The 23,774-nt window shown below is 40.3% G+C and overlaps 4 protein-coding genes across 4 annotated transcripts; 3 read left to right on the forward strand and 1 right to left on the reverse strand.

Moving 5' to 3' along the window:
• The first annotated feature begins 1,429 nt into the window (after positions 1-1,429).
• Positions 1,430-2,176, forward strand: cnfn (cornifelin). Its single transcript, XM_068759508.1, has 4 exons — positions 1,430-1,502; positions 1,603-1,728; positions 1,817-1,953; positions 2,087-2,176. The coding sequence occupies exons 2-4, from the start codon at positions 1,605-1,607 to the stop codon at positions 2,174-2,176; spliced, it is 351 nt and encodes a 116-aa protein (XP_068615609.1). The 5' UTR covers positions 1,430-1,502; positions 1,603-1,604.
• Positions 2,177-3,306: 1,130 nt separating this feature from the next.
• tlr21 (toll-like receptor 21) lies at positions 3,307-6,237 on the forward strand. Its single transcript, XM_068759500.1, has one exon. It carries the CDS (start codon positions 3,307-3,309, stop codon positions 6,235-6,237), a length of 2,931 nt encoding a protein of 976 aa, XP_068615601.1.
• Positions 6,238-10,307: 4,070 nt separating this feature from the next.
• On the forward strand, positions 10,308-11,945 carry pafah1b3 (platelet-activating factor acetylhydrolase, isoform Ib, gamma subunit). Its single transcript, XM_068757731.1, has 5 exons — positions 10,308-10,388; positions 10,794-10,883; positions 10,992-11,108; positions 11,247-11,369; positions 11,691-11,945. Exons 1-5 carry the CDS (start codon positions 10,308-10,310, stop codon positions 11,943-11,945), a joined length of 666 nt encoding a protein of 221 aa, XP_068613832.1.
• Positions 11,946-13,208: 1,263 nt separating this feature from the next.
• Positions 13,209-19,958, reverse strand: LOC137912991 (carcinoembryonic antigen-related cell adhesion molecule 5-like). Its single transcript, XM_068757127.1, has 12 exons — positions 19,904-19,958; positions 19,432-19,731; positions 18,334-18,615; positions 17,983-18,246; positions 17,601-17,876; positions 16,207-16,458; positions 15,835-16,110; positions 15,451-15,702; positions 15,234-15,371; positions 14,826-15,092; positions 14,225-14,467; positions 13,209-14,036 (listed from the first exon to the last, which is right to left on the reverse strand). The coding sequence occupies exons 1-12, from the start codon at positions 19,956-19,958 to the stop codon at positions 13,948-13,950; spliced, it is 2,694 nt and encodes an 897-aa protein (XP_068613228.1). The 3' UTR covers positions 13,209-13,947.
• Positions 19,959-23,774: the final 3,816 nt, after the last annotated feature.

The following is a 23,774-nucleotide window of genomic DNA, read 5'->3' on the forward strand; positions in this document are numbered from 1 at the left end:
CAACATGGACAGAATATGATGATCAAAATGTAGATTCAGTGTTATGGTTTTGTTCTCAGCAACACTTATTAATGGATGAGGAACTGAACACTCTTGTGGTTACGTCTATCTTAACCGAGGGTCTTCTGGAACAGTCTGTTGTGCAACATCCCAGAAGTTTTCCTTCCTTCAACCACCATCTACCAAATATATTTACTACATAACATAGAAGCTTGATTTAAACTAACTAAGACAAGACAAGACAATCTTTATCTTTATTGATCTCCTGTGGAAGAATTTGACGCAGCAGGCCAAGTGAATAGGCGGTAGCGAAACATACTGAGAGAAACGTGATAATTAAAAGTGGATACTGATATGGATGGTACGGTGGCGTAGTGATTAGTGCTGTTGGTGAAGCAAGAAGGTACCGCGTTCAAATCCTATCTGTGTGGAGTTTGCATGTTCTCCCCGTGTCTCCGCTCTCCGGTTTCCTCCCGCCTCCAAAAACATGCAATTTAGTTGAATTGATTAAACCAAATTGTCCACAGTGTATGAATGTGTGCGTGCGTGGTTGCTGTCTTTGTCTGGCCTCGCAATCCTTAACATTTCTTTTTTTTTTTTTTATTAAAGATTGCGACAAAGCTGCACACTATGATGGAAAGTGTCAGAATCAAAATAATTTAATCAGTGCTCTCTGGTGGACAAACAAGGGAAGACCTCAAATCTCTGTTCTTCCATTCCTTGCTGCTCTTGCGCCACATACAGTATATACCTTTATCAGTATCTGCTTTATGCGAAGATGGGCCAAAATAAACTTCCCCGATTTATCAGTCCAGATCCAAAAGAAGCTTTTCTATATCAACTATATTATATTTGTTGGCCATTTATCTTCTGATCATTTGCCACATAATGACTAAACTGAAAGCATTTACACAGAATTATGTTTAGTTACCAGAGAGCGTAATATACCTCTTCCTTCTATTCAGTTGTGGCAGAGAATGATGGTACCTCGTAATGTTTCATTCTATTAGTAGTTTACGTTGTACCTATTGTGTTTACCAGTATTCCTTTCTCTGAATACTTTTAGTTTCTCGCCTTACGTGCATATATTCCCCGGTACCAACATCGTTTTTAAAAGGGCATCAACTCATATTTCACTCCCATTTTCCCAATCAGGCTGTTGGACCCACAGTATGTACACATGCCCCACCTGATTCCAAGTAGGCTGATACACAAATATGCTCTGTATGACTGCATTGTTCAGTGCTGATAAAGGCGTCGTTAGGTAACAGCCGCGATACGCCTCAAAACCAAACATCTGGCTTTTTGTCTTTATGAGGTTTTTGCACCAGCCCACATGGGCAAATGAAACTGGGATTCATTGTCTGAATGATGTCACGCTGGATATAAGAACTGCACCCATGCCTTTGCCACCCTGTTTGTGGATTTTACTTGAGTGAGAGTCGACAATCGCAGAGCACCTTTGTAGAGGCGATACACGAACAACAGGAGTGGAAAGCAAGGTGAGATATAAAAATGTCCTGAATAGTTGTATATATATTTAACAATATAATTTGATCCTCTATCATCAATATTTAGATTTATATTTTATTCTACTTGCAGAAATGGAATTCCAGTCAACTGTGGTCAACTCCCAGCCTCAGGTCTCGGTCAGACAGTACACTGTCACAACTGGAAGCTCCGACTGGAGTTCAAATGTGTGTGACTGCTGTGAAGACTGTGGCATCTGTTAGTGGAGTCTTTTTTTTTTAATGCAGATGAGTCGAATGTCTGAAGCTCTGTGAAATGAAGATGACAACATGTCTGTTACCTGCAGGTCTTTGTGCATTCTTTATACCTTGCATCCTGGCCTGTAAAGTGTCTCAGGACAATGGAGAATCCTGCTGTCTGCCCTGCCTTCCCGGTGCCATGATTGCCCTAAGGACCAGCATGCGCAGCAGATATAATATTGGAGTAAGTATGATAAAAATCAAACATTAGATCAAAACCAAATAGATGATTTTGTTCTTAAAACCTGCAATGTTGTAAGTAAACATTTAAAAATTAAATACTGATGTTTGCAACGTCGATGCTTCTTCCCATGCAGGGCTCGGTGTGTAATGACTGGGCGGTCATGGCCTGCCTGCCTCTGTGTGGACTATGCCAGATGGCACGGGAGCAGAGGATTAGAGGATAAGAAGGGGGGGGGGGGGTCATCGAATCAAAAGTTGAAATCACAGAAAAGAGTATGGAACTTTGTCTGTGCACAATCTCTGTAAAGTATTTCACATTCAAATAAAATCATGTGTCTTTTCCAAAGCACCAACAATGAGGAACGACATTTACATGGCCGTTGCCATTATGCAACCAATGCTGCTTTTCATGTTTAAACATTCTTCACTAATGCATAGTATGTATTCAATTAATTTACTGTAATTTATTTTTGCTTGTTTTATTGATGTCCATTCATCATCAGAATTTTAATCAAAACAAAACAGAAACAAGAAAAACAAAAACAAAACAAGATATAACTCTGTCACGTGACGGTCAGACATGTCTGTTTCAGTAACGGAATATAAAAGGGAAAGGATGCGTAGCGACGATCTTCCCCTTCCTCATTAGTGTGTGTTCGAGATATCCATTGTGCGAGACGTACTCTGAAGAGACGAGCTGAGGCAAATGAATGTCAGTGAACAGGTAGGGCTGCGATGCTGAAATAATTACCTGCTATTGTAACAAACTATTAAAATATACCATCAGGTTTTGTAGTTACTGCTATTTATTTCTGATTAGATGAAAGTGTGTAATGGTTACATGAGAGTAAGTCCTCACACGTCAGTTATTTTTAGTCACTTGCATCCTGTAGCTTCCATTACTTATACACGGTTTGCGACATAATATTGTAATGTAGTAATTTAGTCATCTATAGAATATTCCTGTGGTAAACGCAGTGCAGGAAACAAACTGCTCTATTTTTTTCAGACTATATGTCATTTTAACAGCATGGGGTTTGGAAACTAAAGCGTAACATCTGATTAGGGAAGAAAAGGGATATGAAAAAGGAAACCAGTCAAACATGACTGAAGATCACATTTCACTGGAAACACATAAAATACTCAAATGAGGAATATATAATTTAGCATGAAATACTTCCTTTTTTTTCTCCACACCATGTTTTACAACTAGAGTATTTTAGTACTTGGCAACTAATACTAATTAATTAACATGTGATCTATGTGTTGTATCTCTAAAAGGATTTGAAATTGTGACTTCAGCTATACGATGGACGTTAAGCCCTTCTTTTCATCCACAGATTCCTGTGCACAAATGGCAGGTCTGACTTATCGCTTGCTCTCAGTTACAGCTGTTCTCAGTGCTGTTCATCTCATCAGTGGTTACAGCTTTAACAACTGCATCGAAGACTCACTGTCAAAGGGAGAAAGCTTCAAGTGCATCAGGCGAAAAGAGAAGAACCTGTCGGCTATTGTAAGCGATTTGCCGCAATCGACCATTAATCTCACCATCACCATTAATCCTGTGCGGCACATTCCCAATGGAAGCTTTGTTCATCTACCAAACCTTCAAGACATCAGAATTGATCACAATTACTTGAATACCATTGATCACCTTGCTTTCCGAAGCTTGCACCATCTGAAGTCTCTGAATCTGTCATACAACTACATATCGGATCTCAGCCCTTCTCTGTTCAACGACCTGCACAGCCTCGAGTTTCTCTCGCTGACCAACAACAAACTGAAGCAGCTCCCAGAAGGCATTTTCTCCAACGTTCTCAATCTACAAAGTTTAATCATAAGGAAGAATTTTCTGACAAGCTTCTCAGGGATTGTGGCGACTGTGTCACATCTAAAAAACCTGACCACACTGGATCTTTGCTTCAACAATTTGACCTCTCTTAACCATTCAAATGAGTCCCTACCCAATTCCCTCACTAAGTTATTTCTATGTAGAAATGCTCTGTCTACGCTAGGCTGTGAATATTCGTCTCTCAAGTTCATCCAGATTCTTGACCTTTCATACAATTTTAAGCTCCCCACGGCGGCTTTTCATGGAGTTGATCTAAGGCATGTCAACTATCTGCGTTTGCGATCAACAAGTGTCAAGATAGTGGAGTTTTTAAACATCAGCAATGTCAATCCTGGCCATGTTGATTTTTCCGGCACAGGCTTAAAAAATGACACTCTGCTCATAGAACTATGCCGATTGTTAAAGAGAGACTTGAAAAAGTTGAGAGATTTAGATTTGAACAGTAATGGTATCCAGAGCCTCACAAACCAAACACTGTTTTACTGTCCTGAAATCTCTGGGTTCTTGGATCTATCCCAAAACCAGCTGAAGCAAACAAGTTGTCTTGACTTTCTGGAGAACCAGAGAAAAGTAACAGCTGTTACTATAGAGCACAACCACTTCGCCTCCCTTCCATCCTGTAGAGAAAAAGGAGTTACATTCAGCAACCTGAAATTACTGAGCATTCGTTACAACAGGATCTTCTCAGTCAACGCTCATGCTTTTCATCACACACCACAACTTAAAACGCTGAAACTCAACATCAACAGCATTGCTTTTCTTCATCAAGAAGCTCTGAACGGGCTACACGATCTAGAGACGCTCCGTTTGGACAATAACCTCTTAACCGATTTGTTCAAAAGCACCTTTAAAGATCTTTTCAATCTGCAAATCCTTAACCTCCGCAACAATCGTATTTCTGTCATTTTCAATGGGACCTTTCTTAGTCTCGAGAATTTGACTACCCTGGACCTCGGAAACAATAAAATTACTCAGTTTCAGCCATCTGGCTTTGCCGGACTAAAGCTTTTGTCCAAGCTCTATCTGGATGGTAACAATCTGAAAGTGATTGACAGCTCCCTCTGGAGTGTGTTTCAACATACACTAACAGTGCTTGATTTAGCAGGAAATCAGATTCACTTCATCAAAGATATTGCGCTAACACCATTTAAAAATCTTAAAAAGCTCTACGATCTGAAAATGGATGATCAGCGGCCTTATGGCCTCACCGTTTTACCTCGCACTCTATTCCGTGGCCTCTACTCACTTAAATCTCTGTGTCTCACCAACAATAAGATCATTTATCTGGACCCAGGCGTATTCGATGATCTGAGAAGCTTAAATTTCCTCTCAATGGATAACTGCTGTGTTGGGGTGACTCAACTGCAACCAGGAGTCTTTAAAAATCTAAGGAATTTGACCAAACTGGCTCTAGAAAATATGGGAATTCAGAACTTCTCGAAGGCCGTTTTTGGGAATCTTACTAAGTTACACTCCATTCAGCTCAACAACAATGTGATGCAGACCATTCCTGTTGATGCCCTGGAAAGTCTACCTGAACTCCACTATATTGATATACGCAACACTCCTTTAAGCTGCACCTGCATGAACAGATTGCTGAGAAACTGGACGCTGAATAACTTAAATGTTCAGGTTGTCTATCTCTATCAATTTACGTGCCCGCATGACGCAAAAGTCAAGTTTTACAAGTTTGATACAAAAGTATGTTACATCGATCTGGGGGAGTACCTGTTCCTAAGCACATCGCTTGCAGTCTTTCTGTTGACGATTATCCCCTTACTTCATGTCAAACTCTACTGGAAAATCAAGTACGGCTACTATGTGCTCTCCTCCTGGTTTAATGAACAGTGGCGAAGACTCCGGGAAGAGGAGGAAAATTGCAAATATGATGCATTCATTTCTTATAATTCCTCTGATGAACAATGGGTCATGAACCAGTTGATGCCAAACCTAGAGGGAGACGGATCGTCTTTTAAACTTTGTCTCCATCATAGAGACTTTGAGCCGGGCCGCTATATTATCGACAACATCGTCTCTGCTGTGTACAGCAGCCGTAAAACTATTTGTGTGGTCAGCAGGAATTTTCTAAGAAGTGAATGGTGCTCCCTGGAGATCCAAATGGCCAGCTACAGACTGTTCCATGAGCAACGTGATGTTCTCCTGCTTGTGTTTCTGGAGCCAATATCCGAGAGGCAGCTGTCTTCCTACCACCGCATGAGGAAAGTGATGTTAAAGAGGACTTATCTGCAGTGGCCCATCTCAGACTGCACTAATCCGTCAGATGCCCAAAACCTGTTCTGGAAGCAGCTGCGTAGGGCCTTAAGAACAGGAAGCAGACCCGAAAAAGAGGAAGATCAATCAGATGAAGAAGAAACTAAAGAAACTGAACATTCTGAGACTCTTACAGATGAAAACTATTACTTGCTCCCTTAATTTCTTTATTTTATTTTATTCTACTCAGAAATATCAAGAAAAAACCTTGGGTGAGAGTCGTGAAATAAAGCTGCACACAAAGCCGAGATCATTCACACAAGCATGAATCAGAAAAGTTATATTCGCAGTTAACTGTGTATTTAGAAATGTCTGATGGTGCATGTTTCTATTGCACATTTGTACAGATTTTGTTTGAAATATAGCCCACATACAAAGTATAAAACAAGTTTTTACAACAGCACATCCAGGTTACAAAGTATCTGTCTTAAAGTATCTATAATATACAATTCTTCATATTAAAAATAAGCTCCAAGGAAACAGAAAAATGAATGATTTCTTTAGCCCAGCGAAAATGAGACAAAAAATAACTCCTGATATGAGGACTGTTGTACGTGTATTACGTTTAATCAAATGTGGCCACAAAACACACATATTAACTGTAGACAAAGCCTGATGGCATGAACTAAGAGTTAATTTTTTCAGTTAACAAAAAGAAATGTGCACATGCATGTCTCTCGTGCAGAGCTTTAAGGCACATTAGTACAATCTCATAGGAGGGAAAGACCAGTGGTCAGGGCTTGGGAAAGAAGAAACGGGATGTGCTGGGTCTCTATCAAGCATGTGAGATGGGGGGAAATGCATCATGCTAATCTGGGTGGAACTTAGGGGAGGCCCATTTGAAGAATGACTGAATTGGCTCAAAGGCTCAAAGTGGTTGAGTTGCTGAGGATAGTGAAGCTGGGAAGATAATGAAGAATCAAAAGCATATCTGTCAGATCCAAATGAGTTTCGGTGGGAGTAGAGCAATTCACCTGCTGGCCTTCCATCTGGCAGCTGTGCTTCATAGGGGAAGAACGTCTGGATGCTACCCTCATTGTAGGGAGACCCACTCTCCCCCCCTGTAACTGCACTGGTGTGGTTAATAAAGCTGTTGCCAAAGGAAGCAAACATAACGTCCTTTTTGCTCTTTGGCGCGTTCCATCGGTCTTCCCAGTGATGAGATCCCGGGCCACTTTCTTCCAACCATGAGCCAGTGGAAGGAAAGAACAAATGATCGCTGCCCGTAATTCCCAAGTCCATGGGGAACGGAGGAGAATGAGGAGGTTGGACGATTTCATCCAATTGGCTGACAGAAGTATTCACAGGCCCCGTCCTCCATTCAGGTGTCTTTACATGAAAACCAGAAGAATATTTACTGTCATGGGATTATTAAAATGAGGACAACAGCTACGCCATAGGTTGGAGCAAACTTTACTTCTTACCTGTTTCCAGCTATGACGCTGGTGTGGACTGGACAGCCAGTTAAAAAGCCCGCCTCCTGTCATTTTTGCAGACTTGTAGCCCGAATCTAAAAAAGGGATACACAAATAAAGATGTGCACAAAAACTACAATGTAAAATATAATTCCTCAGGACCAATATGCAAGCTTACAGGTTTTTCTTCCTGTTTATTCAAACCATTAAGTTATCCATTCCTATTGTGTTTTTACAGCACTGCGAGTCATGAGGGACAAAATCCAGTCCTTGTTTTGAGCAAACGTGTGCTCCGAGGTCTATCGGCAGACATCAATGATGCTCTTGCAACCCAGGCAAAAAGTTCCATTATTTTTTCCATTACATTCTACTTGAAGCATGAAGGGGCCTCAATGACCAGTTTAAACAAGAGAATTACAGCAAGGAAAACCTGTTCCATAATTCATATGAATACGTGACCATTGGTTCCAGAAGATTATGGTTTGAAAAATTGTGAATCCATGCATAAAATCTCCATAACGTCGCTGAAAACGTCACAATTTAATATTTATTGCACAAATAAATAATAGATATATAATATTAAAGGACATAAGGTTCATCTTTACCCGTCATGGTTGGCTCCTGATCCTGGACTTCCTTCGTCGGTTCAATACCAAAGCTGAGGTGTTGCTGCACCTTCTGGAGATTCTCCTGAAGCCGGGGTCCGTGCCTCTCCTGCAGAGCTTTCAGCAGCACCTCCCTGCTCTCAGCCACCAAACTCTCCCGTCTCATAAGTGGGAACTGCAAACAGTCACATAAACGTGCTGCTAATGCACCGACAGTCTGAGATGTGTGGTCGGGCTCTTCTGCTCTGTGCTGTAGGTCGATGCTGCCAGCAGCGTAGGAGCTGGACAGCTGAGGGCTTCGGCTGAAACCATGAGCTTCCGTTTGGGGTAAAGGCGACTCCTGGTCCTTTGGGATGCTTCCCTTCACATTTCCTTTGTCATCAACGGGACTCTGCTGCGACTCTTTGCCCTTTTCAGACATGGGGTCAGGTCTGGATGATGCAATGCTTTTGGAATTTCCAAACGAACGGTCAGGTTGTGGCAGTGGTCTCTGCCCTGGCGTGAGATCTGATTCCTGACTCGTCTCTTCCCTGTCATCCTGGGCCTCGCTGGGGGACAAGGGGTCTACTTTTTGTTCCATTAGCACGACCTCATCAGCACCAAACATATTGATGGAGGAAGACAAAGGGACGTTAGATGTTGAAGATGGGTGTGAAGCAGAATTAGTCTTTTCTGGTATTTGCAGACAACTTTTCTCCAGTTTCTTCTGCTCACTTAACAAGCGTTCGATATCAATAGATTTCACCTCGTGGTTGAACAGCCCTTGGTGTCCTATCAGGCGATGATCTGTGATGATACTCGGCTCTTGTGCAGCAGGAACATTTGCAAATGGCACATCTGTACCTGAATTAAAGTTCATTTTACTGCGACAGCAATTATGGACATGCGCTATGTCTTTACTGGTTTGGTGATGGCAGTGCCACGAATGCGATTTGGACTTCGGAGCCTTTTCCCATTTGCCCCTCATGTGGGTTCTCTCCTTTCTGCTCTTCAGTCGCTTCATCTTGCGATGCCCATCAATCTCACTGCAGCGTTTCAAACAACCGCAGGCTGCAGTGAGTTTGTTGTTGGAGAAACATTTCTTTTCTGATGATTTTAACTGATTAATAACGATCTTTTCTTTGCCAGACAAAGTCCTTCCACACATGCAATTCATGATGGTTTGTTCTTGGCCGTTCCAGCAGGTTTCAAAAATCCTCCAGCAGCTTCCTGATGACAAACCAATAAACACATTTTATTTAACTTCATTTTCCGCGTAACAAATATCCATTTGCGTAATAATATACGTTTCTAGAGAACCAACATTTGGATTCCTTGATGAGATGAGATCCTAACGCGTTCGCCAATCACCTAACGGTTAGGTGATTGGCGAACGCGTAAACAACCAGGTGCTCATGCAGCACACCTGTGAGAAGTTAAGTATTTAGCGTTAATTCCTATCAAACACAGGCTTAACTTTAGGCACGTTCAGGTCAAACAACGAACCTCCCTGGAAACATTATTATATTGATTAAAATGTAATTAAGAGTGAAACTCATTAGCTTACCGAAATCGTGTAAAATCGTTTCTTTTCTTCACGTGACATTGTCGTTGCATGGCAACACGCAGCAGATGCGTTTCTGCGCGCAGCACTAACTCCCGTGAACGTCGACGAGCAGGACGAGTCCACTAACTCGAAGGAGGAGGTAAAACAACGTTTTGAAAAATATATTCTTCATCACCTAAACAATAATTATTTTGTCATATTCTCTTTTAATATGCTCTAAAATATATACCTAAGCATAATAAGGAAAACCGGATCGATTTAAACGACAAAGAGAAAAATATAATTAGTCCCTCATGAAGAGCAATGGTACTTGCGACTGCGATGAAAATGTACTTCCTGAAACTGATTGAGAGGTGACGATATTTTGGTTTTTATGTTGTCGTGTGTTTGGTAATGTCTGTAGGTTTAGCAGCTGCGTAAAGTTCAGCATTCATTATTTTATATGCTGCAGGCTTGCGTAATCGAAGATTAAGAATTGTGGCTGTTTGAACCGGAGAACCGAACTGTATCTTGTTTCAGCAAGTAGGCTAGCTAATGCTGCTAATTTAGCAAGCTTCTTGGATTTAGCTACCAGTCGTAGCTACAGACTGCCAATTAGCGGTTTGTTTATGCTACATAAAAGGTTCCGAAAAGCCTGCGTAACTGCTTTTTCAACACAATCAAGTAATGAGTGCAGAAGACCCAAACCCAGCCGCCACACCCACTCCCTGTGTGGACGTCCAAGGAGATGGACGATGGATGTCTCTGGTATGTCGAATAACTTCATCATGATGGCGTTTCTTTGACTTATTTCCTGAGAGCAGCATGGCTACAGATGAGCAGCAATCAGTTTTTGTCTGTGTGTTTGCCTGCATTCAGGCTAATGTGTAGTTTTTCAGTTTAAATATAATTATATAATGAAATATGTTAATTAATTCTGATCTATCAGATCTGCATGGTAATATTTTGTCCACTACTCTTTTATCTAGGATTCAAATGATTACAAAGAACAAAGTCTATAAAACATATCATTTTTTGAATGAATGTCTCCATTTGTTTTTTTATGTATAATTTGGCAGATTTTTTTTTATTAATAGAGAAGCCTATCGTGTTTTATCTGTGATGCTGTATCTAGAAATAACATTTTTTGCCCTTCACATTTTCTCTTAATAGCACAACCGCTTTGTGTCTGATAGCAAAGACAAAGAGCCTGATGTCCTGTTTGTTGGAGACTCGCTCATTCAGCTCATGCATCAGTTTGGGGTAAAACATGAAATGCACACTGTTCAGATTCTGTGTGATGGCAAGTCTTGTTCTCATCAATGTCTTTACAGACCTTTAAGTTGATATTTGGTTGCCATTTCTCTGCAGATATGGCGACAGCTGTTTTCTCCCCTCCATGCCCTCAATTTTGGGGTTGGTAGTGATGCAACACAACATGTGCTGTGGAGACTAAGCAACGGTGAACTGGATAACATCAGCCCAAAGGTCCGAATCAATCCTAAAAATAGAGCGCATAATTATGCTTGTGCATTCACAATGTAGTCTGATTATCCTTAACTTTGTGATACATCAATGACATAGGCTCAGTTATTTATTCCGTTCTTATTGTTGTTGTTGTTTTAGGTTGTAGTGCTGTGGGTAGGCACTAACAATCATGGTCACACTGCTGAACAGATCTGTGGAGGCATCATGGCTATTATCCAGGTCATCAAAAACAAGCTCCCCAATGCCCGGACACTTGTAATAGTAAGTTTATTTCTGATGCATTTCTTAAAGGAAAATCTGCTCCTTTAGCTCCATTTCAGCTTCGTGAAATGTTGCAATAGTATGTGGGGAAATAGTTTTAGATGGTATGTGAACCCTTTAAGCGACATTTTAAAGGGTTGGTTTGTCTGTGAAATGGCTTAGATATATCTACATGTGATGCTGGCCTATGTAGGCTACAAAATAGCAAAGGGAGGAATCCTTTAGTTATTGACCATTTGTTTCTTCTTGTGATGCATATATTTTAAAGAATGCCAAGTCTTCCATTTTTTCAAAAGTAACTTCCAACATGTATTTTTACAGAATTTACTGCCCAGAGGTAAAATGCCAAACCCACTGCGAGAGCGAAATGCCAAGGTGAACAACTTGGTTTGTGATGCTGTATCTTCCCTTCCCCATGCATCTGTCCTTGATGTGGATCCAGGATTTGTCCACTGCAATGGTAGCATCTCCCATCAGGACATGTATGATTACCTTCACCTGACTCCTCAAGGCTATCAGCGTGTGTGTGAACCCCTGCATGCCCATCTTAAATCCATGCTAGATAAATCCTGCTGAGGACTGAGCAACCAGGGCATAAACACACAGTACGGCAGTGGTCCTCACTCTGAGCTTATTAACTCTTGAATGACGGCAAGAATCAAGGGCTAAGAACTGCACACACTATTTGTCCAACATTGGTGACCACTGTTATAGTTAATGGGACCTTAAGTCTTTTATGTATGATACAGTTGAAAACTCAACGCACTGACCAAGTCATCCTTTCATTCCCAGTAAGCACTTGATTGATTAGGTTGTGGTCCTTAAAGTATTTCATTTATCTACCACATAAGACCAATGATGAATTTGAAAAAGAGAGTTCCTTGTTCACCAAGAATTTAAAGGTTAGGACAATGCAAAGATATCTAGAACGGTGAAATTGGAAGCCACACTTGTATAATATATCCAGGGGTTATGAAGACGGCTTTCAAAATACAGCAGCTTTTTACTCTATTAAAGATATGCTGCTGGTAAAAACAGTGGTTGCCATTCTCTCATTTTTGACTGCACCGGATGACATCCTTTCACCTGCAGCTGTCGTGAAACTATCAAGCCTAATTTTCCTTAGAATATGAACATTTCCTCCTTTGTCAGAATAGTGTCTCTCTGAGGTTACTGCAATAGCAACTACCCAGAAAAACCTGTTTGGGTGCCAGGATGCATCTGATTGAAAATGCAAGAACTGCTTTCACCAGGCATTGTTGAGATTTGTCATTTGAGCTTATCAGTTCGTTAAGTTCTTTAGTTATGTGTGTTTGGAAATGGATTTCTCTCTGTAATGTCTAATGTCCTTACATGTTAATTTGAGTGACCAAAAGTTCTCATTATATTTGCTTTTTTTATCGTGTCACATCGTTTGCATCACCTATTGTAACAGCAAAAGATTTTGTATGTGAGAGGTAGTGTTTCGTTGCAAATCTAAATGTACTTGAGTCGGTGATTGTTCAAAGGCTGTATTCACACGTTGCGTTGCTTGTGCTTCAGATGTTATCCCATCTTCAAAACATGTATCCATTTGACCATCTTAAAGGCTTTACACTAAATTGCATCCGAGCCTCTTGGATAAGGATTGTGCTCCAGAACTTGAATTATGCTTCAGGATTGCTGATTGTATAAGAAACAAAATAATGCATTAAATATGTAACAAAATGGTACTGGTCGTCCTTTGAATTATTAATCACATTTATTGTGATAATTATAAGCATTGCTAGTTGTGATGAGTTTGTAGTGTGAGATTCTTCTGCAAGGAAAGATTCACTTGGGAGGCTTGGTGAGCGTAAATATGCCTTTAATGTTTCAGTTTCCCCCATTGCGTAGTAAAGGCTAAGTTATTCTCAATTGAAAAAAAGCACAGAATCTAGAATGTGTCACCTTTTAAAATAAAATAAAATTAGATTCGCACAAACTGATTTACAGAAATTGCAATATCTCAAAAGTTAAAATTTTCATTTGTGTATAATGTTAATGAGCCAGAACTGTAGAAAAATCTACAGCAGAGGAAAAAGCATTATGGAAAAGGATAAGTAATGAGAATGTGAAAAGTCATGATTATCATTCTGACTGCACACAATCTGCATTGGAACCTGCTCTTTGAGACCCAGCAAATTATGCTGATTCTTTTGATTTATACATAAATACAATACATTACAATGTTCTAAGAAATACAATGATTTTTTTACTTCAATGATTTACGCATAAACTAAACAGACCTGTGGGTGCTCAGATTGGAGAACTGCATCAAAAGAGTAGAGACTTATTGCAGAAGAATAAGCTTTTGTTTCCCCATTTTAAAATACACAGTAATATTGTATTTGGTGGCCACAAACAACCTCCACATCTGCAGACAGTGCTAATAATGAAAGCATCAAACACACTTGTGCACACGGGCGCATACACAGGCAATAGAAGTGCATTATATCTAAAATTTCATATTTCTCTACTCAGACAAACCCTCAAAACGTGATGGCAATAAGCCAACGACAGCGAGGTTGTCGACTGTAGAGGGAGCAATAGGCCTTTCTCAGTTGAACAGAACAGTGAAAGATAAAGCAAACACACCCATCAACATCAGACTGCCGTGAAATGGGGTGTAGAGAGCTGAGGCGTGACCTAAGAGGGCGAAGAAAGTACAGTTAGAACAAGATATTTGTAGCTCTGCAGTAGTGAATCACATACTGCTTCAATTACAACATGCACATGCAACCTTAGTGCTATTTTATAGACAAACAAACAGGAAAACTGGAGTACAGTATACAAACTCCTGCATCTTCTGTTGGCAGAGGAAAAGGCTTACTCACCGACGGCTTTGGTTTGGTACATCGTGATACCAGTCACAGGGTTTGTCGCCTTACATGTGTAGTTCCCCTCATTATTTCCTATTAAAGGGAAAGAAATAGTAGAGCCAGTCTCTCGAGGTGACGTGTGATTGTTGAGGAACCAGTAGAAGTCGCATTCTGGATGAGAATCAGCCAAGCACACCAGGGAAGTGACGAGGCCAAATAATGCGTCTGATCTAGTGATAGTCACGTTCAGAGGCCCATCTGCAAACACACAGAATTATGATCAGTAGGTTATTTTGTAAGGCGCTAATTACATTTTAGTCAGACAAATCTGAACCAACATTCAGATAACTGCCCAAAGTATTTCACAATCTCACGATTATGGTGACCTTTCGTTAAACTCACCGTGTGTTCATACAAATTCTCTCACTCTATGATTACAAACAATTAACGGCAAAGCCTGCAGTTACACCTGATTATACCGTACATTAAAATATTGGTACAAAATAGCAAATCAGGTTTAAATGTTACACTTTTTTTTTTTATACATCACTTTGAATATATTGATTTCACCAGAACTGGATAAAACACTTTGAATTAATAAGGAAACAACACTCACAGTTGACCAGCAGCATGTACGGGGCGCTGGCGTGATGACCTGCCCGGTTGGTGGCGACACACTGATATTTCCCATTATTGTACTTCGTCACTGGAGTGAACTTCAGCGTGTGGTAAGACATATCTGTATAAGTTGTGTTGTCATTGTAGTTGTAGTTGTAGTACGTGTAGTTGTAGTTGTAGTTGTGGTGTGTGTAGTTGTAGTTGTGGTACGTGTAGTTGTAGTTGTAGTTGTGGTGCGTGTAGTTGTGGTACATGTAGTTGTAGTTGTAGTTGTGGTACGTGTAGGTGTAGTTGTAGCTGTGGTACGTGTAGTTGTAGTTGTGGTACGTGTAGTTGTAGTTGTGGTCCGTGTAGTTGTAGTTGTAGTTGTGGTCAGTGTAGTTGTAGTTGTGGTACATGTAGTTGTAGTATGAGTGGTTGAGGGGCATATCATCCATCATCCAGTAGATCTTGTCGTAGGGCCCGATGACCTCACAGATGAGAGTGAAGTCTTTAAACTCTATTGGAACTGTGTCGGTTTTGACCATCACTGACTCTATAGCCTCTGTGAACATAGTAGATGTCAGTATGGAATCTTTCTGACGTTCACGTGCGTGAATCAAACCTAACTCAAGTTTCCTTACCGATGACCGTGAGCATCTTGGAGTATGTGCTGTTCTTTCCGGTTACATTATTGTAAGCCACGCAGGTGTACTCTCCACTCATATTGTAAGACAAAGGACCGATTACCAGCAATGAAGTACTGGCCACTTCAGAGCCATTGTACCACCAGCTGTAGTAACTGAGAGGCAGCGACTCTGCCAAACAGTAGAAATGAGCAAATTTTCCTTTCTCTGCATAACCCAGCCCATGAATGAAGGGTTTTTTCGGTCCAACTGCAACAGCAAAGAAGAGAGAGAGCAGGTACTTATGGCTCTGTATTTAGTTAAATGTCATAAGATGTACTACAGTATATGAAATTGTCAGTTTGAAGTACTTAGTGATATAAATCCTTAAAATGTACTCACAGTACACAAGGAGTTTATAAGCAGGGCTGGTTTTGTTCCAGGCGACATTGGTAGCAACACACTGATAATATCCGGTATCATTGTATTCAACGGGATAGAATTTGAGTGTGTTGTTATCCATGTGCATAGTTTTTCTGTCGTCCCCATACAGGCGTTCACCATTTTTCATCCAGTAAACATACTCAGCAGGCCCAGTCACATTGCATGTCAGATAATAGGAATAACCTTCAACGGGATGCTTCATTGGCGCCTCTATCTTTACAGCCGTTATTGGATCTGAGAAAAATGCACAAATCCATAACCTTTCATTAATTCCCTCCTGGTCCAGCGTATCTGTGGGTGAAGCAGTTATTGAAACACGGAAACGCTCACCGACAACAGAAAGAAACTTGTACACAGTGCTGTTTTCCCCCGTGATGTTGTTGAAGGCCATGCAGGTGTATTTCCCACTCATGTTGCGGGTAAAAGGAGGTGTGACATATTTAGACATATCGGCCAACATCGAACCGTTGAAGTACCACTTGTAGGTGCTGGGCGGGTTCGATGAGGCATTGCAGCTCAGTGTGACGTTGTCTCCCACTTTGACATATTTTGGGCCCATGATGGTTGGTTTCATGGGTCCATCTAAACACATGGATACATTAGCTTAAATCACCATCAGTGACAGAAATCCAACATGGCTGTCAATACATTAATGCAAGAAAGAACTGTGCAAAAAGGGGACCACAGAGTTTAGGGTAAAGTGTCTGCAGAGTACTCACAAAAAATATAGAGCTTGAAGATTTTACTGGTGAAGTTGCTGAGCGGATTGGAGGCGACACACTGGTAGTCGCCGTTGTCATGGGAGACAGGATCAAAAGTGAGCGTGGCGTTGTCCATGGAGAGCATTCGCTTCTCATCGGCATAGAGAGGAGACGAATCACGCATCCACTTTATTGACTTAACATCTCCAGTCGTTTCACAAAACAGCATGAAATGATGGTTCAGGATTGGCTCAGGGCCGACAATTTTTATTGAGGCCTTGGTTACCGGAGCTGTGGAAAGACGAGGGTATCACAGTAAGAAGGCTAACGCAACATGTGAGCTACACTGCTGGTTTGCATATTTGTTTTAGATTTGTGATAACAGTAACTCTAAGAATAGTTTGTCATTTTGCTTTCTTAGATGTAGATAATAAAGCTACACATAAAAAAGATGAGGACGTCTCGGCTTTGAAACATTGACTGTTGAATCTTGAGGCTGAATGTTTCTGTGCAAGTGAACTTTCGGTTGCACAGCTTAACAAATATAACAAAGATCTAATCGTTTTTAGAGGTGATAATTGGGAAATGTGGAAATATTTCACTTTGGTCAGAAAGCAAATAGGCATTTTGTGCAGTCAGTTACCCAAAACAGTGAGCATCATGTATGCAGAGCTGTTTTCTCCAGTGATGTTGTTGAAGGCCTTGCACATGTACTTTCCACTCATGTTTAAGGTCAGAGGTCCAATCATTAGTTTTGAGGTGTTGGCCACCAGAGACTCATTGAAGTACCACTTGATGTGACTGGGAGGATGGGAGTCACTTGAGCAGTTGAGTTTCACTTTGGTTCCTGTCAGACCCATGGCCGGACCCGTGATCACAGGTTTCATTGGGCCATCTTTTAATGTCAGACAATTGAGAATGAAAGTGAGATATTTTTTTTATATTCCTGCAAGAGGTTTTTCTAAGTATATAATTTATCAATAAAGAGAGAAAAGACATAAAGAGAAAGATTCAGATACTTACAGTATACTTCCAATGTATAGGGGTCGCTGGTCATTGAGCTCACATTATTATAAGCCTGACATTGATAATTTCCTTTATCTGAAACTTGGACTGGGTTCAAGGTTAGTGTCTTTTTGTTCATGTCAAATACCGTCGTATTGTCAGATGAAATATTATGACCATTTTTCCACCAGTGGACTTTGCCAACGGATCCAGTCGCATCGCAGTACATGGTGAACGACTTGTCGACTATCGCTGGCTTACCTTTGTCCTTCACCACAACTGCTGTTATCGGGTCTAAAAGACGACAAGGGAAGTGTCTTATTTAAATTCACTTTAATAATTCTTTGTTGAGCGAAAGAAAATGAAAGGTTCTCTAACAATACCAAATATCCAGCCTTACCCTCAATCTTGATCATTGCATTTGCACTGTCGAACCTGAGCGTGACTGCATTGTGAAATATGCATTCGTATTTTCCCATGTCGTTCTCTGTAACACTCTTAAGGTGAAGTGTTGAGTCGGAGTGATCCAGAGCCATTCCGTCAACCATCCATTTAATCGTTGCTTGAGGCTTGGAGTCAGTGGAGCAGCTGAGTGTGATGTTCGACCCAGCTTTATGTGTGTACTTCATGGGCATGATCATCAATGTTGTGTTGCTTGGACCATCTGTTAGAGCAAAAAGAAGCAAATGTCATGTGGTTAGAGTTTAACGTATACAGCAGGCCACTAATCTTCTGTGTTGCGAAAACTCACAGCTGATGTTCAGATTTACTGGCGGACTGATTCCACCGCTGACAGCATTGGACACGTTGCACCGGAATGGCCCCCCATCGTAGCGGGTCACCTTGTCAATAGTTAGACTGGCGCCCTTATCGCTGAACTGTATTCTCTCGCTGGCTGTGATCGCAAGACTGTTGTTCATCCAAACATAAGACAATGACGTCCCGTTGGACACGGAACACATCAGGACTGCTGTGTCATTGTACTCCACCAGATTGGTTGCTTTTGCCTTCAGAGTCACATCTGAAACTGGTTCTAAAAAAAAAAAGGTCAAATGACAGGTTTTGTTGGGAATGCAGTGAACAGGTATTGTAGTATCTCCTATTTAATTAAATTGAATTAGTAGGCAGAGATTCAACAGTTTGTGTGTTCTTAAATAAAGTCTGATCTTAAATCTGAAGCCAGAAGCCAGACAGAAAAATTAATGAAATGAAATGTGTTGATTTGTTCATCAGAATTGTTTTGGTGAGCATCTGAATCACAGCTTTTCTGCAGTGAACTGGCGACATATCCAGGGTGTTCGCCCATAGCCAACTGGGATTGGCTACAGCATAAACCCGCGACCCTGACCCGGATAAGCGGCTGGAGACGAGACGGGTTAATGAATGAAGTCGCAGCTTTAATAGTTCGCAAAATGTTCACAATAGACCCCATGAGGCAGCTTTACAGGCAGCGTCAAAGAAGTGCATAAAAGTAAATGATGATTCATTACTGAGGTGAATTCAGAAATTATTTTCACGGTTATTTTGATGACAAATAAAATAGTATTAATATCTGCCTCAGACTGAAATTAGGTATAAACTCTCTCATTTAATCTCGACAGACTCCTGTCAGCTTACAAAGAGATAAGAAATATAAATATTATGAAATCATTGCGACAATCATATCACTGGCTTCATTGTGTGCAATCATCTGCTGTGGTTGGTGATGTAAATATAAAGGAAAAAGACAACCTAGTAGATGCCAGATTGTGTGAACACTATCAGAAGTTTCAGGAATCTTCATTTATCTACTTCTATGTATAATTTGAGCTTTAATTGATAGACATTGAAATACATAAAAAGTCCTTACCTTGGACTGACAGCATTGCATTGGCTGAAAACGAATTCAGTCCCTGTAAGGTGTACATCCCGGAGTCCTCCACTGTCAGCGACTTTATGGTCAGCGATGTGAAATTAGCAGTCGTATTTAATGTAACCCTGTTGCTGTAAGAGTTGGTTATGATTTCCTGTCCTGGGACTATAAGCACAATAAATTGATTTTCGAATATCCATGCGCCTGTAGAGACAGTGGCTTTGTCGTAAAGTGTGACTTGGCTGCCCACTGGCAAGGGGTTCTCAGAAACGAGCAAAGTCTGGGTGTGTGCAGGGGCTAGAGAAGCAGACAAAAAAAGAAGCAGGCAGTAGTCAACAGTCAGCCGGTATGAATTTGAGCACGATATCTGCTTCTAAACATTTCACAGGAGCTGTAAGAATAAAATATAACCATGTAGCGTATTAAAAATATCAAATCCACTCAAATAATAAAAGCTATTAATCCTTACCGGCTTCAAAAGAGATTGTGGCCAGGATTAGGACAAACACTGCTGGAGACTCCATTCTCCTCTTCCGTTCCATTTTGGTTGGTCCTTGTCAGCTAAATGGGCTTGAAAATTCAAAACCTGGTGATATAATATGGTCCCAGACACTTTCCGTTCTGCAAATATTTGCTCTGAATCAGTCCAGCGTTCTGATATCATTATGTAAATGCTTGCCCGTACTCTACCATCACCATCCTGCCCCCCCTCCCTTGTCCTGACCACACCTTGTTTTGCCAGGGGTTATTAGCCTCCATTTACTGTAAACTTCAGTCAGTATCGGTTGGTACCGGGGAGGGTTTTGGGATGCTTTGTTAGTATGACTATGGAAAGTTTAACAAGAACAATGACGCATAAAAATCAAGCACTCAAGATAAATGCTGCTAAGTAGATTTCTAGATAACACTTTTTCTCACATTGCAGGAAGATTAAACATTCAAGAGTAAGGAAATGTCCTCTAAAGCAAAAGAAAAGGTTACAGAACATGAAACTCAAATTATGTTCCGGAAGGAAAAAAAATATTTTTTAAACGCTTGATCATGGTCACATTTATTCCAATCTTTTCATCAGATGCTTTTGCTTTTAGGATTCTTTGGAAATGAGCGGCTTTTGTGCTTCAGATCACTCAGTTCCTCAGTTTGGTTTAGAATGCTTAATCTTACTTAAACAGTGACAGCAATTCAACCAGAGATCACAAGACCTAGACAAAAGTCCAACAAAGCGTTCCTGTACAACACGTCAGAGGCGGTTTAGTTTTTGACAGGTTAGCTGTCTTTATGTTTTGTGTTTGTAGTATGCGGGCGTGGCTGGGCAGTTTCTGCCCACATTAAAGTGCTGCATGCTTATCAGCAGAATTAAAAGTTTTCTTAGTGAACAAACTACAACACATAAAGGCAAAGGGACAACATATTTGACAATCAGTAATGTTAATCAAATTAGCTCATAATATTGTAATTATTAATTTAAGTGGCAAATGAAATAAACAGTTATGTACATGTGAAAATAGTTTTAAATGTTGTTTTGGACATTAGTGAAAGGTTCACTCTTCGCTGCATCACTCATCCACATTCTAAACGAGTCACCAGTATCTGTAAAAAGAAGCAGCTACTATATATTTTTTAATGATTGTAAATTAAATGTGCTTGGTTTCTGACGAAATTTGCACTTTATGAATTAATAATAATAATATTTTTTAGGTCAAACTCTAAATGATCTTCAGTCAATAATAATGAACTAGCAGTTGCAACCTGTTGCTTTGTCTATCTCAATAATGTCTCACCAGGAAGCAGATCTTACCTATACTCTATAATTGACCTCGTTGTGTTCATGATTGAACTGAAACCGATCCTTGAGAAAAAATAGCAAACATTTGCTATTGCTTCAAGTAACAGTGACACGCATTGGCTGGTTGTCAGTCAAAATACCTTAATTGCCTCTCATTGTTTAGGACTTCTTCTCTGCAACAGGAACCAGTTCCAGTAAAAAGGTAGCATAAACAGATCATCAGCACATTTTTCCTCCATGGCATGGAGTTACCAAGGACTCACACAGGCAGTGTTTATGTAGTTTCTGTATTTGTTGATCTTGTTTGCTTGGCTCTCTCCACAAGCCTTTATTGGCTTAGTCATACATATTTCATTTTAGTCCTATCTACAACATGTACTTCATTATCCTATTTCTTTGCACTGTTAAAAGTGATTTACTTGTTGACTGTAACCTGGTAATAATAGTAAAAAAATGCACTCATTTTCTATTGACCTTCCTTCAAAAACATAACTAAAAGTCTGTAATTATGCCTTATATAATGCATGTGTTGGTAATGTGTAGATCTTTTCATATTTGGCATCTGACACATGGAATCCATTGATCAGAAAAATATTTGTGTCTGCAAACTATGCTTCTTTACATTCTCTATTTACACTTGATTCACAGCTCGCATTTATATTTTGTGCTACGGCAACACTGTCTTCAAGCCGTGGGTTGGTGCAGTCACATTTGAAAGAAGGGAGCGAGGTGAACTCATGTCGCTACGGTTTCTAATTCAGTGTTCAGGAGAGTCTACAGAGTTTGTAATTGATGAGCTATCAAAATTAGTTCATCCTAATTATTTGTTCAGGTTTACCCAGAACGCTGACGGAAGCATTGGCGATAATCTGAGGGTAGCTGCTCTGCACTATGTAGACGACTTGGTGTAATATGATAGTCCTTTATAATTTCAGTAAGTCATTAAATGCATTTGTAGCATCAGAGCCTGTATTACAGAGAGCAGTAAAATAGCTGTGGCTCCTTCACTTGTCTCCTTCATTGTGTGTCAGTAGTCTGAGGAGGTCCTCTTTATATCTCCTCTATATTTGCGCATATGTCCAACCCACTACCCTTTATACTCCAAACAAATACACCTGCACCTGCAGCAGCTTCGTGTTGCGAATGATTATCTGTTCTGTTCTGTGTACTCAGTCTACAGAACCTCTTATTTTGGACATAAGAAAATATGCAGCATTATAACACTGACCAGAATATTATTTCTGATGATTATTGCGCCTCAGGGAAGCTGTCATTTCTCAATGTTCTTCACATCTCGACAATAGTGTTCAGTAAACATGTGGCATTATTGATTTAGGCTGCGAGGGTCCAAATTTCAGTATCTGATCGCTCCTTTGTTTTGTACCTGAGTCTCAGAAGATGAAATTGATGGCAAGGCTGCATTATTACCTGTCTGTCTGTCTGTTAGCAAGATAACTCAAAAAGTTACAGACAGATCTTGATAGAATTTTCAGCAAATTTGAAATTTTCATTGACATTGCAGTAAATGGATCTTCAAATGCTTTCCCTCAATATCCTGGTTGATTATTGAACAATGTTTATTAAACTTGACACAATCATGTGTCAAATCGTAACACCAAATTTCATCCGGATCGGATTGCCATTACTGAAAGTGTGCTTTTTTTCTTTTCATGGTTAAGGAATTTTAAAATAGAGATAAAATAAATGTACGACCATTATTTGTGAGGTAAATCACAATATAGGGAGATGGAGGTGCATAGAAGAGCATCCAGATGACAACGTGAGGCAGATTCAGAAGGTGGGAGAGAAGGGGGAGATTAATAGTGAGCATGTCTCACCTAGAAACCTCACTTAGAATCACTCTAATCTAGAAAGGGACTATAGCTGAAAAACAATCCAGGGCTAAATTAGGGAGTCTATTTTTCCCAGAGATTAAAGTCTGCACAGAAAAACAGGTAGTAAATACTTTGTGATATTATGCGTAAATATATACTCTGGAAGGCAATATTAGTTCAATTGCTGAACACGATGAAGAAAGTCTTGCCAACGTCCCCTTCTATGGCATACAGTAATAAAATCCTTTCATACTGTCTGAGCCATATTCTGTTTTGAATACCGTACATGTCATTTGCAATAACAAATGTGCAAATTTTTATGTAAATATATTATGCAAGACATATAAATCACTGGCACACCAGAGATGAGAGCAAAAAATAAAAACAAAATAAAGCACAGAAAGCTGCCTGGTCGATAAAAGGCACAAATACGCGTTCCCTGGATCAACATTTGTCCTGGTCGTTTTAACCGGGATCTAAAGGAACCACATACCTCCGTAAAAAAGCAGAATCAACCTTTTGTGCTTGGCAAGGATGTACAAACCTGTTCATCAGGGCCCCAAGTCTTTACTGGCAAAGCCTTGTTATTGTTTAAATGTGTAACTAAATTCCCAGATGCAGGCATGGCTGCTTGGGGCGCATCACCAGAGGACCAGCAGTTGTTTGTCGTTGCATTAATACATTCAGGTGCGTCACCACTATTTACATGTGGAAACACA

This window comes from Brachionichthys hirsutus, chromosome 3 (assembly GCF_040956055.1).
Source record: "Brachionichthys hirsutus isolate HB-005 chromosome 3, CSIRO-AGI_Bhir_v1, whole genome shotgun sequence".
Taxonomy (NCBI): domain Eukaryota; kingdom Metazoa; phylum Chordata; class Actinopteri; order Lophiiformes; family Brachionichthyidae; genus Brachionichthys; species Brachionichthys hirsutus.